Below are 17,876 nucleotides of genomic sequence, written 5' to 3'. Positions count from 1 at the left end.
AGGAAAACTAAGCTGGACCCATCACTCCTGGCTGCTTCCCAGGAGGCTCTGCCCACCAGCTGCGTTAAGGAGCCGAATCCCGCTCCCGTGAGGGCGCGTCTCCAGGTCCTGAAGGCAATTTGTGGTCACAGAAGCCCAAGCCACCACCAGTCTGGACAGGATTCCTAACACCAGCCTCCCCTCCCACGGCAAGTACGGACAACGTGGAGTTCTCACACCACAAACCTCCCAAGGCGGTGCGAACGTGGCCTCCAGGCCAAGATTTTAAACAAGAACGTTGCTGGGCAGGCCAAGGTCCCACCAGCTGTGAAAGCACAAGAGACAGCAGAACAAACTCAAAACCACCCTGGCGAGGTCACCCACAGCCTAAATTCTTGCCCACAAAGAAGTCCTCTGACCCAGCATGAGCAGCCAGTGACATTTCCTGCTTGTGGATCCACTTGAGGTCCGCCTGATCTCAGCAGACGTGCCAAGGGCACCTTCACAACTCCTGAAGCACAAATATTTGTAACATCAGGAAACTCTCTGCTTGCTGAGTCAAGGAATTCGGCTCTCCTTCCTGCAGCTCGCTGGCAAGCCAGCCCTCGCTTTCTGCTTACCTCAGTGCACTGCTCCAGTTCTCAGGCAAGCACAAAAGAAATAAAAAGTGGCCTTTTTTTAAACCTGACTTTAATGTACATACTCTGCACTGTCTCCTCTTTAGTCTTAAAATAGCTCCTCCGAACAGAGCTTCATAAATTCCTGCAGAAAGGGAGTAACTGGCAGTTCAAACATCCTGTACCACAGCAGAGCTCTTCTCTCCTCTACAAATTCCTTTCTACAAGGCATCTCACGGTTTTCCAACAGCTCTTCCCCGAGCAAACAGGAGCTACAGGATCCGCCCCATCCCTTTTACAGCCAAGCACACAGCAATCCCTTGTTGATTCAGCTACTACAGAACATTTTACCACCCTGAGGAGCCCTGCTCCCTCTCCCTCCGCTACACAGAGGACCTACAGTAACTCAAAGCTGCACTGGGTTCTGCATCCGACCTGCAGTCAGAAGCCTGCTCATCTCACACCTAAAACTCATCAGCTCGGACAGCTCTGCTACCATTTGTCCTTTGGAATGTTTACCCTTTAAATCTCCGCTTATCCTCAGCTAAGCTAAAAGTACACAGAAGGAAAATTCTCCTGAATGTAAACAGAGGTATCAAAGCTGAAAATATTTCCACTAATATTTCAATGTAGCAGGATACAGCAAGCTATGCAATCAAGGACTCAAAGTCGGACATAGTATCTTTGTGACAAAAGCAGTCTCCTGCCTTCGAACCCAAATTCACACCCAATTTTCAGTACCTGGATCATCCTCCTGCCGTCCCCACAGGCAACTGCAGGCACTGCTGTTCTAACCCCACTCAACTCAAAGGAGTAATAACTCTGCCTTCCATGCCCACAGAGAGCAGATAAACGAGCTCCTGCTTTGAGAAACAAAAGCCAGAAAGCCCAACTTTGAACGTCTTGGCTTCGCAAGTTCCCACACACAGAATCGTCCAGCTTGGAAAAGACTCTGATGATCATCGTGACCAACCATGAACCAACCACGATTTCCCAATGTTACAACATGTCCCTTCCTAAAAAGCCCATTTGGATTTTCGAGAGAGCATTGCTCACTCAGAATACTCACAGCAGTTTAACTGACGCTCTTCAAACCTGAAACTTCTCCACGCAACGCGTTATAAAGTCCCAATTTTTAGCAGGACATTTAGAGGTCAATCACAACTGGCACAGGCCAATTTTAAGGGCTCTTTACAATATACAGAAGATATTAGAACATACATAACATATCTTGGCAACGTTTCTAACTGAAGCTTTTTAATGCTCAGCAATATTTAGTTGATTTAAACAAAAAAAAAAAATTAACGCATATGCAAAATGCTTGGTGTGAAAGTACCCACAAGCAAATTGGGCCTTAAATGGGAGATGTGATTTTTACCAGCACAAGCTCCCAATTAATGAGAAATTTCTCCTCTGTAAATCTATCAAAAAACAACAAAGCAGTTTTTTTTTCCCCAAAGGCATTTGTGAGTTACGATTTTATTCACGATTTTAAATGTTCTAATCCACACAACCTATGATAAACCATGAAATATCTTTACCTCGTGCCTGAACAGTGCCCCTGTAGCAATGCACAGGGAAAAAAATTCCAGACAACATTCACCAGCCAGCAATGTACTCCCCATAAATCACATTACTGTAGAGTTTGGGATTAGGATGAGTTGCCACTAGCAACAGAGCCAAAAAAAATCAATTCTGTCACTATATATAGAGAATTCTTGCAACCTCAAACGTAGCCAATGTTTTCAGCAATTTGTCTCAGAGAAGTATTAGCAGTCCAGCATGTGATCACAGGAACATGACACCCAGACACAAAACAACAATGCTAAAACAATAGTTTTTCCTTCAGCAGAATTAAAAAAAAAGAAAAAAGAACCGTCAGAAAGCTGCTGGTGAGTGTGAGCATTTCATTCAGCCTTTTCAAAATAAAAGCGTGCCCTCTTTACAGCATTAACATTCACAACAAATACAAGGATTGGTTTCAGAGCTTAAGTGTATTTAAAACGATCGCTAATGAGTTTTTGGTTTGGAATGGGAAACTAAGCAAGCATTAGGGAGAGATACAATTCAGACAAATACAAGGGTACTTTTCTACAGCTTGCCCAAATTCTCCTGATTCATCATAGCCAAGGCACTTCCCTTTCAGAAAAGAAAAACAACCTGGGATGTTATAATTCAGACTGTCTGCCAGGAGCTTTTAGAAAACAGGGATATGAGGAGCTTCTTTGATCCCCATTTGCTTAACAGCAAGAAGCCAAGACACATTTCATCATTCATTCCTCTTATTTCATCCTGGATCTGCAAAAGGTTTTGCAGCAGGCAACAACCACCTTGGAGTTCTTACTTTACTCATCTGTCACATTTTAGGAATCTTGACAGTGCCACCCAGGTTTATTACAAAGACTTCTCTCCTTTCTTTTCCTACAGTCTTAATGTGAGCACTTCAATTTTAAATGATGCCCTTCACAAGGTTTCATTGTCACTAACACTGACGTAAGTCAAATTCTGTATTTTAATGGATTCTACAGGTAATAATAATTACTATAATGGGTTTTTTCCTCAAAGCACAATCGCCCTGTTTTAGAAGAGTACAGTAGATGTACTGTTATTTTTTAAGTCCGGAAAATGTAACGGCTCACTGAAAACATGTGGCACAATTTCTAAAATCTATCTGTAGACATATGCCAGAATCACGGAATCACTGAGGTCGGAAAAGACCTCCAAGTTTTGACTGATCACTGCCTTGGCACCACCGAGTGCCATGTCCAGTCATTCCCTGAACACAAATATTCCTTACAAACTTCTTCCCTAAAGGGGAAATTTCAGTCCATTGCCAACCAAATGGAAAAAATATCTGAAAGGGGTCAAGTCATCCTGTCTTCTTGCCACTGACAAGAATATTGATCTTGCTTGTTACCTGCAGCACCACTGCCTGCTCCAAACACATACGGGAGTACAATGCAGTTAAAACCGTTTCTCCTGAGCTCCGGTAAAACCACAACAGGGCTGTTAGTAAAGGTTTGTCATAGAATCACAGACTCGCAGCATGGTTTGGGTGGGAAGGGACTCGAAAGGTCTTTAGTCCCACCCCCCGCCATCGGCAGGGACACCTTCCACTGTGCCAGGCTGCTCCAAGCCCTGTCCAACCTGATCTTGGACACTTCCAGGGATCCAGGGGCAGCCACAGCTGCTCTGGGCACCCTGTGCCAGGGCTTCCCCACCCTCACAGGGAAGAATCTGCCCCCCAAAACCCAACCACCCCTGCTCTTAAGCAGTCTGAAGTCATGCCCCTTGTCCCGGCATTCCATGCCCATGTCTCAAGTCCCTCTCCATCTTTCTTTTGGGCTCTTTTCAAGTCCTGGAAGGGACATTTAGGTCACCCTGAAGCTTCTCTTTTTCAGGCTGAACAATCCCAATTCTCCCAGCCTTTCCCTCTTGGGCTGCCAGTTCAGCAGCACAGCTGGGTGCAGAGAAGGCAAAAGGCATTTCAAACATCCAGCGAGCTGTGTCAACAAAAGGGCCCAGCCCTCCTCTAGCACAGTATTGAGCTAACCTGCTAAATTTAGAACAAAAAAAAAATCACAGCTACAACGGACACACTGCTCCAGCAGAGAGATCCATTTGCTCCCTGAGAGTAAAGAAGTGTTTGGATGCCTGGAGAGATGAGGTCTTGGCTCTGAAGTGGACAACAGCTCCGCACTGCACCTCCACCAGAAGGACTTGGCGGCCAGCGAGCAGAGAACATCAAAGCACCCCCACCAACTCAAAGGAACTCCTCAGGGCAGATCAAAGCTCCAGGCACTTCATAACCCGGGCCCGGGGTGGTCCAAACACCACCCCAAGGCCGGGAACAAAGAGCGCAGTGACGGCCGCATTCCTGAGCCCCGCAGGAACAGCAAACCTTGGCTGCAGGACACGCAAGTCACAAGTCCAAGGCTCCCCAGGAAATCAGGAATAATAACACGGCCACGCTCGGTTTCAGGGAAAAGAAAAGCACCTTCACTCCTCCTTGCGCTGCTCTTTGTTAGGATGGAAAGGAAGAGAGAAAGAAGAGGGAGCACACAGGAAGCACGTGCAGACAAAGAATTAAAGGACATTTTTATCAGTGACACTTTAGAGAACGATCAAAGTCTTTACACAGGTTTTTAATATTATTTCTTGAGTACCAGATGCCCACCAGACAAACAGAGGATTCCACTCCTCTGGCATTAGGGATCAGGTTCAGCCACTTTTTGCCAACAGGCGGACTGCAAAACCAACTTCAACCACTCTTTGGATACTACAATCAAAATTCTGCAGATTCCTAAATGAAAAACTCCTGTAATCACAAAGATTACATTCACCTCCTCGGCAGAAAAGCCTAAGCTTCAAATGCTTACAAAAGCTAGAATATAGGGCCCATAGCAATTAACTACAATATACTTTAACATCAATTAATACAAATACGGATGAACAATGTCTGGAAAAAGTTTGTTTGCATTTTAAACCTATTCGAACATAATGCACATCATTCAAGCTCTGCATACACTCAGCCAAATCAGAAGGTTTAAGGCAGATGGTCCCTTGAAAGCCTGCGTATCACAGGGGGAAAAAAAATGAGATTCCCAAAGAGAACTAGTGCACTTCCCAAGCTTTCCCAAGTCCTCCCCAGTCTGCCGCTATTTATAGTGATTCGAGAGACTCAACACCTCCCACACTGTTACAGTTCTGAGCTTTTGCTTTGATTTGAAACACACAGAAAAGAACTAAGAAGGAGGCACAAACCAGTCTTACTGCAACTGCAGAAATTACTTTTCTCTCATCTCTTTCCTATTACTGTTCTCTCATCTCTTTCCTATTACTGGGTGGGAAATGTGGGATACAATGTGGAATAGCTGCAACGCCCACTAACAATCCCAAAGACACCAGTTGTACAAGCACCCCAAAAATGCTAATGTTTGCTACACAGACAACTGATGTTCTTTTAACTGCAAAGAAAAGATGAGATTGCTCAGAGATCCAGAGGAAATCAAATCATAAGCCTCAAATCTTTTGCTCCCAAATTCCCACATTTTAGAAAGAGAGCGTCAGTCTCTGGAACAACCTCCCAAGAGACACGCAGAGTCCCCACTGTGGAGGTTTTCAAGATACAGATGTAACTTCATCCGGGCTCCCTCTGCCTTGTGGGGTTGGATGAGATGGTCTTTTGAGATGTGCCCTGGAGGCAAACCTGCTTTTAAAGAGCATCCTGGTATTGTTGGTACAGTGAAGGATCTTAAGTTTACCACTTTAAACCAATGCCACAGGAGCTGGTTCAATAAAGTTAGTGAAATTCAGAGGTTTGGGCTTTGCTGTGACTCATGTGAAAAAAAAAAACCACCCTTGTGATTTTCCACTCTTCATCCCACCAAATCACACAACCATGGAACGGCCGGGGCTGGAAGTGATCTCTGGAGACCCCCCAGGCCAGCCCCTGCCAGAGCAGGTTCACCCAGAGCAGTTTTGAAAAAGCCCAGGGAAGGGGACTGGAGAACCTCTCTGAGCTGCCTCCTCCATGTGCTCCATCACCTCACAGCAGTTTTTTTCCTCATATTCAAGGGGAACTTCCCGCATTCCACTTTGTGCCCGCTGCCCCTTGTCCTGTCACTGGAAAGAGTCTGGCCTCATCCTCTTGGCACCTGGCCTGAAAGTATCTGTATGCATTGGAAAGATCCTCTCTCAGCTGTCTGTTCTGGAGGCTGAACAGCCCAGTTCCCTCAGCCCTTCCCCGTATGTGAGGTGCTCCTCACCCTCATCATCCCTGTAGCCTCTGCTGGATCCTCTCCAGTCGCTCCCTGTCCTGTCTCTCCTCACACAACTCTGGCCGAACACAGTTGAGAAGAACAGAAGAATGAGAAGAGAAAGAGGGAAATGAAAAGCAGCAGCTCTTTCTGAATCAGGCAGTGATATGTACTTGTCTTCTTACTCAGCCAGCTCAGATCACAGAGACATAATTAGAAACAATCACACAAAATCAATTAACATGAAAGAAAACTTCATAAACAACAAGCACATGAAAATAACGTGGGAAGCCACTGCCATCTACGCCCTTTCTCACCAGTGGCAACACAGCTGAAAATGAGCAAAGTACATTTAGAGATAAGAGAGGCTAAAACCAGGCTGGGAACACACCAGGACTATGAAAAGCAGCTGCTAGAAACCAAGACACCGTAACACTGTCTATTATTGCTTTTCTGAATATTCTTTTTAATTCACAAGGCAATCTAGCCTGTCTATTCTGCCTCTGCCTGGCTTTAGGATTGGGAAGACAATGATTTTCAGGTCAAACATTAACAGAAATTCAGCAGCCTAACACGCGGCAATGTTTCAAGACAGAAATTCTCAATTGTGTCAAGAGATTACAACTGTTTTACTCCCTGCTGAACGACTGAAAAATAGGGGTCAATTTAATTTCATTTTTCAAGAACTTCAGCCCCTCATCTCTGTCGCTCTCAAACCCTGAAATAAAAGCACAGTAATTTCACCTTTTATACAGTTAAGTGATTTCTCAAATTTCCAGTTTGCAGACGACACCAAGCTGAGCAGCGCAGTTGACACAACGGAAGGACGAGGCCATCCAGAGGGTAGGATTAAACAGGATATTGGGAAGGAATCGTTCCCTGTGCCAGAGAAGCTGTGGCTGCCCCTGGATCCCTGGAAGTGTCCAAGGTCAGGCTGGACAGGGCTTGGAGCAACCTGGGATAGCGGAAGGTGTCCCTGCCCGTGGCAGGGGGTGGCACTGGATGAGCCTGAACATCTCCCTCCCTCCCAAAATCATTCTACAAATCTATGATTCGTTCAAAGATCCTTAAAGGCACTTCTGATCTGAGCTCATCTCAGAGTATCATACTCTCAAGAAAAATTGTAGCTTGCTCAGTTTTTTTGCCTCCCCCCCCCCTTTTTATTTTTCCCTCCTTCAAAAATGCAAACAGAACACAGCAGAGCCCCCTTAAAAAAATCTTATTTATGCTCAGGATTTGTGTGTATTTAAACACGGCCGTAAGTGCCAACATTTTCCCCACTAACACTGGCTTGCATCTGGCTAGAAATCACTATACTTAGTGGCTTTACCACCATAAATCTTCGAAAGTCTTCTGCATGGCTGAGCCCTGCTCATAAAATTAGACACCAGCGCGTTTTGTCTGTCTCATTAAAAGGATGTTTGGTGGAGCCGGCGCAGGAGGACAGAGGAGTGTGTGAACAACCTCCTCGGAGCCACTGGGGATCGGCCCAAACTGTTCTCACAGCGGCACAAAGAAAGGAACGCCGAAAATAACTCCAAAGGCTCTTAGGAGGAACGGCTCCGAAGGTTATGAATAATTTTCAAAGTCTGAGAATGGAATCTCCGTGCTTAGAGCAGCACACAGGGTAAAAAAAAAAAAGCTAGATTTCAATAGATTTTTTTTTTTAAAGTTACTCTCTTTCCTCAGGTTTCAATTGGAAATATTCCATTTGCTTCCTAAATAAACACAACGCACGACTTACAACCATTAATCCAATACTTTCCCTCTCTTTCCTCAAGTTTTAATTGGAAATATTGTATTTACTCCAGAAATAAACACAACCCAACACTTACAAGCCTAAAGTCAGTAACAAGCCCCCAACTTGATATATTCACACCGTGTGTTTTGGAAAAACGTTATTAAAATTTTAAAACCTACTATAAAAAACCAGTCAGAAAAGCACCACACTGACCCATTATAAACCAGTTTATACTGCAAACATTTGACCAGAGCAACTCGGCTTTGATACGGCTTTAACCTTTTTTCAGCTGCCAGTTTTTAGAAGTATAAACGCAGAACACCTTTTCTGCGTGCTTTCATATGCAGAAAGCAATCAAGATGATTAAACAAGGTCATTGATTTTACTAAGCAAAAAAAAAAAAAAAAAATAAAAATCAGATGCATATTCATCAGAAAACCGAATTCACCACGTGTAAGATAAGGTATCAGCTGGGTCAAAAGTTCACTGGGAGCAGGAGAGGCTGATCTCAAGGACCAGCTGGGAATGACAAGAAAAGTCAGGCCACCAAGTTCTCTGCAGCCAAGATAACCACGGTACAAACCAACAAAACAAACCCACAACCTCTCTGGTTACCTCTGCCTCCCCCACAAGGAATATTTACACGGTGCAGGATTTGGTAACCCCATTCCCGCAGTTTTTCAGGATGCTAGCACTGAAAAGGCACAAGGTTTCTGAGGTCTCCTGATGGGATAGTGGCAAAGGCAGCAAAACCTGCAAAAAGAAACTTTTGGGCACCAAACTGAATAGAACAAGAGGTTGAGGCTGGATACTGGGACACGGCTTCCCAGGGAATGGTGACAGCACCAAGCCTGACTTCAAGAAGCCTTTGGACAACACCCTCAGGCACAGGGGGGGAGCTTGTGCAGGGCCAGGAGCTGGATGGGCCCATTCCACCAGGATATTCCATGACTCTGTGACAACACACCACCCCAGGAAATCAGGCCAGGCCACACTGACTGTGCCTGGAATGGGAAGAATGCTCTTCCTCTTTCCAGCACAGTGAGGTTTGTGGGATGTCCCCAACGCCTTCAATTCCCCTCACACACAGGGGTTTGCAATAGGAGCTGGGATGGAAAGCCTCCAGGGAAAGGCTTCACCACAGAAGCGATGCGATGAAGAAGAAAGAAAAACCAAGAAGCACCTTGAGTTTGAACAAGTGGATCAAAGGAAGAGCTTTTTGTTCCTTTAGAACCACCCTGTGCCACATATTTTAATAATACACATTGCAACTGTCCCCATAAAAATCTGGACCAAAGGTAACTTTACAGGGCTTCATGGCAGCTGCTGGTTTCTCAGAGCTCTGCCAAGTAACATCGTGGTGAAAAACAAGAGTTAGGTCCAGGAAAAGCCATGCTCGGATAAAATTCAGGGGAAAAAAAAATAATACCACGACTTTCTGCAAACTAAAGACTTCGTTCTTAAAAACGGGGCACGAATCAAAAATGAAAATGCAACTTTTGGCAAGGAGTTGTACTCAGAACTCAAATGCTCTTGTTATGTCCTGGAAGACAAACTCACACCATAGCTTAACAGAACAAGCCCAGGTTCTCCTGAAAGTCCTTAAAAATCAGACTTCCAGAGCGTGTGTTGGAATTGCTTCAAGAAAAAAAGAGCTCATTCAAATGCAAACCTCAGAGAAAAAAAAAAAAAAAATGGGGAACAAAGAAGAATTTTCATTCTGATGTGAGAAATGGTTTGTTGGGCGGGGTTTTTTTACACTATTATTTCTGCTACAAAAAAGCAAACCAAAAAAAAAAAATCATCTTTTGATTATTTAACTTTCATCAGTTGAAAAGTACTCAGAAATACCAAAGCAGGAGATCCATTAATTTTTGTATGTCAGGGATTAAAAAAAAAAAAAAACAAAAAGAAGAAGGAATGTGGTCCATTTTTCAATTCCACTGTGCTGAGACAGGCCTGAATCATTACACTGTGGCCATGTTTATACTAAAACTCTTCTTTTTTTTTTTTTTTTGCTCAGAACTTGGATTTCCACACCCAGTAGGCAGCAGCTTTTTTTAAAGCACATTCCAAGCTTCCCTCAAACAGTTCCAGTCAAAACATCACCAGATTTTAATTCCGTCAAGAATGTGAGCATCTCATTAAAGCCCTGCCTAATTATAGGTAACGTGCCCAGACCACAGATTCTGTGGTATCTTTATATGGAATATTATTCAGAAGTAACTGCACCAACTTTTCTTTAAAAATTCTGAAATTTCTGCTTATTTAGTGTTATAGCAAAGAATTGTGTGTCCTCAACTAAACAGCAGAGCCTGGAAAAAAAAAACAAACCTGAAAGTACAAAATAAAGTCAGGATCATCACTAGTGGTGAGAAAGATCAACCCAGGAGGAAAGAAATGTCAGCAGCTCATAAAATTGAAAGTTTTGAAGGAATAAATATTCCGGTCACACAAAAGAAAGCCTCAAGTGTGAGTCAAGCCCCCCCAAAAAATAACATTCTGCACAGTGTTTTTGGGAATTTTCCTGATTCTTCTGCCGCTTTCCACTTTGGCATGCTGCAGCATTCAGAACCTGTAAGCACAGCAAATCACTCTGCTCCTACTGAAATAAAGCCCCGAACACCAGAGGCAAGAACTGCATCGGCGGAATGCAGGGGATGACCTTGAAGGAAAAAGGAAGGACACACTTCTCAGCAGGATAAAGGGGAAAAAAAGAGATGGACCTGCCTGTGGAGAGATGAATTTTTTTAAAAGGGGCTTTATCAGACACCAGCTAGCCAGAGGCAAACATGCTCTGGAGCCCAGGTTCAGGACTATCCAAATAAATTGCATTCCCTGCAGCTGGAGACCAGAAAGAACAGGAAGAAAGGTAAACTCCTCACCACCACCGTGCCTGGGGGCAGGAAAAGCAGAGATTTCTCCACGTTACTCAGAATCTCTTACGGAATTCTAATACACAGGGCTACACACACATGTAAATACAGATTACTCCACAGCTTTTTTTCTCCACCTGCTCCTCCCTCCACAGCTCCACAAGGCTCTGCCCTAACACAGAATCTTTGAAGGGATCTCGTAGATTTGCTGTATTTAAAAGTGGACCTGCTGCTGGTCTCTGCTCCACACTCAGCCCCAGCTGCCATAAACCTTATCAGGAACCTGCCAACACAGCCAGCCAGGTTCCAGGAGCACAAATTCCAACAGGGAGTACAAAGTATATCCAACAGCAAAAGCTTCCACGGAGCATAATTGAGCACAGAAAATGACATGTTAAAACGAGCAGGAACTGGCTGGCTGCGGATGTAAATTCATTCATACTTTTACTTTCTTTTTTTAAGTAGCTGTGCTGCTCGCTCTGGCTTGTTATGACAGGCTGAGGCATCAAAGGAGTTCTCTGTCCTCAGCCTGGGCACAGAAACACAAATCCTGCCCTGGAATTACTGATTCCCTCACAACCTGCAGGAGGGCCAGCCCAGCAACAGCATCCAAAACAGGGAAGGAAGAGCCACAAGATCTCCCCATTTGGCTTAACACGTCTCCAGTGGCTCTGCTGAACGTTAAACAGGAAAGAATCTCAGGAATAGAGAACTAATTAAAATTCGCAAGGTCAGAACTGCATAAAGGGAGGAGATGAAGCACCTGGGAAGAAAAAACAAAACAAAAAGAAGTTGACAAATTGGAAGGGAGAGGGAATCATCAGAAGGAGAGCTCTGGAGGAGAGGGTGGAAGATAGAAAATCACAGAATATTCTGAGCTGGAAGGGGACCCACAAGGACACCCCACAAAGGCAAGGCAGCAGCAGGAGAAGGGTGAATGACACAGAGAAATGCAGCTTGATCAAAAAGAAAATGTCAGGAGGCAGAAACCACAAGGACAGAAGAGGGAAGGAAACAGAAGGAAGTATTTGTAAATAGATTTGCATGTGAAGGAGTTTTAAAAAGGACATTTTAGGACACCTCAGCAAAACCTGAAAGGCCGTAACAAGTGCTTTGGAAAAGCAGACCCCAAGCCTTTGAAAAAGCAAGACCCAACTCTGCTTAATCCCAAGCAATTATCACTTAATGAGTTTATGAAGTCTGTAGCACATAAATACCTCACAGAAATGCCAAGCTGAATTAAAATGTGAATCATACAGAGTTCTTTACAGCTCTGCAGGCTCTGGTACACACACGAAAGGAAAGCACCCCCGTGTCCCAGCAAACCAAGAGCATCCGCAGACCCTGGCTGTGACTGACTTACTACCATCAGTCAAATAAGGCAGTCTTAAAACCAAAATAAAATACATGACTGCTGCTAACACCTCTGACAAATTCAGCCATTCACTGACCAGCAAAAAAAAATACTTAACTCGCTGCCTAAAAGCAGCTAGAGTGGATGGAGGGAAGGACTCCTTGCCATAAATGTTGAAGGGTTTCTGGATCACAGCAACCAAAGAACCTACATTAACCTGTCAGGGAAAAAACCTTTTCCTCCATCCCAGTGGCAGAAAGACAACCTTTTTTACGGTAATGCCAACACAGATCTCCCACGTGAAGGCATGAGACAGCTTTAGTGAGCTACAGAGGATAAACACGTGTCATGCCTAAAAGTAAGCCAAAGACCTTAAAAGCATCCTGAATCACTTGTTCCCCAAATTCCCCAGTCACTGAGCATGAAGAAATGTAACACGAAGAGCCAAACAGGGATTATAAACACAGAAATGTATTTTTAAACCTATTTGCTAACACATTTCAAACACATTTTTTATTAAGAGTCTTGTCAAGTCACGGAAAGAGACTTCAGCTTTAGTGCTGCTGAGCTTCCACAGGAGAACACAACACAGTTTGTTAAGACTGAAACGGATATTCGGTATTTTTTTTTAAATAAATACTAGAATTTTACATAGTGTCAAAAGCCATCCAAAAAAAAGTACTTACACACATATACCTCAACCCTGACCAAGAATCCCCAGTTTTGCATAAAGATATCAAAGCTGCTAGAACTGCAAACATGCTTTATGGGCTGGTAGACTGCCAAAAATCATCTGCTAATACAGCAGACAATAGATGTATTCTGCTGGAGAACTTTCTGATCTTTTCCTCCTATCAACTTCTCTTTAGCTGCACATAAAACCCAACCGAAGCGATACAAAAAAATGTGATTTGAATGCCTGCATTTGTGTGCCAACAAACGAAGCAATTATTCACAATAAAGTAACTTTCTCAAACATGCAATTTTTAATCACCGGCTTGCGAGCCCTGATTCAGTGTTTCCTGTTGCCATTGCAGCCCTTCGGTTTCTGGAATTCCGAGTACAAAGTTGTGCTCCTGCGGTGCCTGAAAGCTTCAAAAACGCTACCAAAGGACCCAGACTCTTCTGAGTCTTGATAAACAAATGGCACTCTGCTCGAATTCCACACTTTTGGATAACAGCAGGGTGCTCCCTATAAAAAGCAAACCTTCCTTCCAGAGACAAAAAGATCCTGTATGTGGTTCCAGCTTTCTGGAATGCTCTGGAATCACGGCGGCTGCGTATCCTGAACCCAGCCATGGATTACAGGGGATATTAGGGTGAGGTGGACACCCAACTTCTCACCCTGCCCAACACCATGGAGCCCCCAAAGCTTTCCCCCTTCCCAGTTCAGAGGCCTCAGCCTCACACACCAAGATCAGGGCTTGTTCAGCAAACGCTTTTAACCCCAAATTCCCTGGTTCTGGATTCTCTTATCTGATATTTGAACAAACCACCGACACCACGGAGCTGTCACAGCCCATCTCGTCACCCCACACTGAAAGAATGCCTGAACTGTAAATCCACGCAGCAATTCTGCAGCCAGAGTGCTGAACACACTCAGTGACCACGGGAGTGAATTAAATATATTAACCCGGCCTCCTAATCCCCAGCGTTAAAACTCAGAAATTTAATTAACTGCAGAAATTAAATTACATTAAAGGAAAATATTTTAAGCCGACATTTTTCACGTTTTCCTGGGTTTGTATCCGCAGGCTTATGACATCTTTCAGCAGAATACAGACAGAAGTCTGATCATGAGCTCCTGAAAAACAGCAACTGCTAACAAAACCTGGGCTACAGCAGCAGTATCCGGCCTAGATGCTCTAAAAATAAGTTTCCATCTAAGGGGGGAAAATGCCTTGGATCAGTCTGTTACTTATTACTCAGCATTTGCCAGTTACACACTCCCCAGAATAATCTTAATCTGAGGAAATGAACGCTGTGATCTTTCCCATGCAAAAAAAAAAAAAAGTATTTCAACACCCAAAAAAACAAGGGGGAGAAAAGGCTCCAGCCTTGACATTCTGATTTATGGAGGACGCCGATAGTGACACAAACAGAACTTCATCTGTCAAAGCCAAACACTCGCATTTAATACGTAAACATCGAGCAGGAAATCTCATTTAAATAATTAACACGTGGACTATCCACTGCCAAAAAGAGCAGGGCAGCAATGGACTTCTGCTGAATATTTTGCAGGAAATGGAACGATTAATCCTCCATATAATGCCAGGTACCCACTCCCAGCATACTTTGCTAAAAGCAAACCTTTACTTTCAGGAGAAGCAAATCACATTAGGTAAAAGGAATAATGAAACCGCCACAACTGCTGTCGTGTGGATTTTCTCTATTGTTTTGAACCCGTGCAGAAATTTAAATTACAAATGCAAATATCTTCTGGTAACTTTCTGGTAAAAAATGCAATCTGCTTGAAAGTGCTTTTCAAAGCTATCTCTGGTGAGACATAAATCATCAGCGGCTTTAAAATATTTTAGTAATTTTAGCAGCCTTTTACAATTGGTAAATCAAAGTCTCAGAATATTATGTAAATAAATATCGCTGAAAAGACTGATGCTTTTTGGATGTTGCTTGTGAGTTTCTTTTAACGTTTCCCCCATTGAAGAGAAGAAAAAATGGTTTGCATTGTGTTAGCTCCAGTTATAATTTCCAGCTGTGTCAAAACTTTAACAGCCTAAAAGCAGGAAATCCAAAGAGGAAATTCCATCGTCAGTTCCTGAATTTTGTAACTCAAATGTTCTTCCAAAAACTGGACCTTAAAGGAATTTTGGTAACATTTGCTGTGGCCTTACCTGATATCTTCCAGTAGGTCACATTCTGCCTGATGCTTGGCCTGAAGTTTTGTCATCTGCTCAACCTGAATGTTTTTCAGCTCTTGCGTGACTTTCACCTACAAAAAACCCAAACAAAGCCAAGGACCATTTATATTTTCTGCAGTTCGTGTCACATTTCAACAAGAAAACAAACAAACAAGCCCAAGGACCACTTATATTTTCTGTAGTTCAAGTCACATTTCAACAAGAAAACAAACAAACAAACTGGAAAAGGCTTCAGAAGGTTGGCCATACATTTCTAGTGCCGGTGTAGTTTTCCTTTGAGCCTTGTGACTCTGCACAGCTAAAATCCCAATATTTTGGGAACCTACTTAGTAACTGGCAGAGAGCACCAATGGCACAGGTATTGGGAACGATTTGGTTCTGGAAGGGAACCTCAGAATCGTTTTGTTCTTGTTTGTTTTATAAAAAAAAGAGGTCTTGGCATTTAAGCCCTCTAGTGATCACAGGGAATCCACGTATCGGCCTAAAAAATGATCACCAGTATCTCTGAACACATTATGCATTCATGAGGACAGAAATGCCAAACTGTTACTGCAGAGGGATGAGAAATTCACAGAGGAAGAGGGCATCCATCTCCCCCTTCTTCACTAGCCAGGCAAAAAAAAAAACCCACAAAAAATCCTGGATCTGATCAGCTTCTCTATTTTAACTCTGCAAACCATGCCCCAGCAAGAAGCACCCCTAAATCGCAGAATCACATAAAGACAAGTTTTTCACATGACACCAAAAATATAAATCACATGCATGCCCCCGATTTTAAGGGGGAAAAGCAACTATTTTTAAGGCGAACTTTCAGCTTTTGGGGTTTTATCTGTACATTAAAAAAGCCCAACTCCAAATAAATAAACCCACACGACACAACCCAGGTAGTGGAAATAAATGCAACAATACAGGCAAAGAACGACACGCATGTAAAATAAATAAACCATCAAACACGGGCTGAAATGGAAATAATTGAAACTAAATTGGTTTTGTTTGACAAAAGCAGAGTCCACCCGTAAAATGAAGAGGCTGGGAGGCAGAAATGAGCCATGGAGAAACCTTCACTGCAGCTGCCTGCCAGGGCTACTGGGGAGCTCTGGGCATAACAAGGAAAACCTGTTTGTATTCCCTCCTCTCCTGATCGCTATTGCAAGGGTTTGCCAGGTGGGAGAACCGGGTAATCTCCGCTCCCCACGGAGAAATCCCAGCGCCACACGGGAAATCTCCATGGGGCTGCAAACCATCACGGCCCAGAGCACCCCAAAGCGGGCAGCATCCCGGACATGGAACAGGTCTCAGCCCCACGGAACTCCTTCCCCCGGTGCCTGCACAGGAGCATCCTCTCCATCCTCTCCATCCTTTCCCCACAAGCCCCAAAACCACGAGCCCAGAAATCACCACCGACCGGCTCAAGAGCCCCGCTGCAGCTCGGGTCTCCCGGATACCAACCTGCCTACCCAGACAAGCCACACTGGGCACAGCCTTGATGCCAAATTTCCATTCCTGCTTGCCTCCTTTCCCACACCAGTCCCCCCGACGGGCAGCACCCCACATCCCCACGGACCGCAGGCTCGCCGAGGAGCCTCCCCGCTGCATCCGCAGGTTGTTCCCATCGCACGTGGGAACGCGTGTGGAAACGCCGCACAATTCCGGCCGTCCCCGCTCCTGCGTGCTCCTTGTGTGCTGCTGGCACACGCCGGGATAGCCTGCGTCCCTGGATCAACTCCAGAAGTGACCTTCTTCCCCCAAGACAACCAACCCGCCGCTGCTGGCACCGACGCACCACGCGAGCCCCCAAAATTCCCGCGGCAGCGCCCCAGGAGCAGCAGCACGCCCTCAACGCCTCCTCCCTGCAGCCAAGCCCTCCGCAGGCACCGACCCCCTCCCGGCCCATCCCTCTCCTCGGAGAGCCCCCGCTGGAGACGGGGCTCCCCGAGCCAGCGCTGCCCCCCTGCACCTCCATCCTCACCGGCGCGTCCCCACCCCTGCCCTGTCCCGCCTCCAGAGCTCACTCCCGACCCATCCCGCCCCACCGCCACCCCGGCCCTCCGTGCCCGGCCCCCGGCACCCCCCCGACGTTCCCCCACGACCCACCTTGCAGGGCCAGAGCCCCCCCCCCCGGCCCCCGACTCGCCCCCGCACCCCCCCGCTCCCTTCCCAACACTCGCGCTCCGTCTCCAAACCTTCCCGCAGCCTCCCCCACCGCACAGCCCACCCTGCGCCCCCCTCCCCGCGCCCGCGGACCCCCGCATCGCCCCGTGCCCCAAAGCCACCCCGCCCCACGCCGCAAGCCCCCCCGGAACCACCCCCGGCCCCTCCGTGCGCAGCCCCCTGCGCCGGGCCGGGGTCTCACCTTCCTCGGCGGCGGCTGCATGGTGGTGCTGCGCTGGGTATCCACATCAATTCCCTCCCCCCCGGCAGCAGGATGCGGCCCCCGCTGCAGGAGGAGGAGCGGGAGGAGGAGGAGGAGGAGCGGGCAGCGAGCGTCCCCCGCCCGGTTCGGGGCGAGTCCCGGTCGGCGGGAGGAGCGGGGAAGGGAGGGGATGGAGGCGGGGAGGGATGATGGCGCGGGGGGGGCAGGCCGCTCCCGGGCAGCGGAACGGCGTCCCGGCGCTGGGGAGCCGGCGAGGGGAAGGAGGCGGCGGAGGGAGAGCGGGGAGAGACTTCGGGG

General features: G+C 46.0%; 1 protein-coding gene across 1 annotated transcript in view; it reads right to left on the bottom strand.

Moving 5' to 3' along the window:
- The window catches only part of FCHSD2 (FCH and double SH3 domains 2), a 119,637-nt gene extending 101,761 nt beyond the window's left edge, over positions 1 to 17,876 (bottom strand). Inside the window, exons 1-2 of the mRNA XM_066207567.1 lie at positions 17,559 to 17,876; positions 15,179 to 15,276 (exon numbers count right to left, since the gene is read on the bottom strand). Coding sequence (XP_066063664.1) covers positions 15,179 to 15,276; positions 17,559 to 17,579 — 119 coding nt within the window. The 5' untranslated portion in view covers positions 17,580 to 17,876. The remainder of the gene's footprint in view (positions 1 to 15,178; positions 15,277 to 17,558) is intronic.

This window comes from Chamaea fasciata, unplaced genomic scaffold (genome assembly GCF_029207755.1).
Source record: "Chamaea fasciata isolate MVZ Bird 193981 ecotype frontalis unplaced genomic scaffold, bChaFas1.0.hap1 SCAF_2, whole genome shotgun sequence".
Lineage (NCBI taxonomy): Eukaryota > Metazoa > Chordata > Aves > Passeriformes > Sylviidae > Chamaea > Chamaea fasciata.
This window is presented reverse-complemented; position numbering and strand designations above follow the sequence as displayed.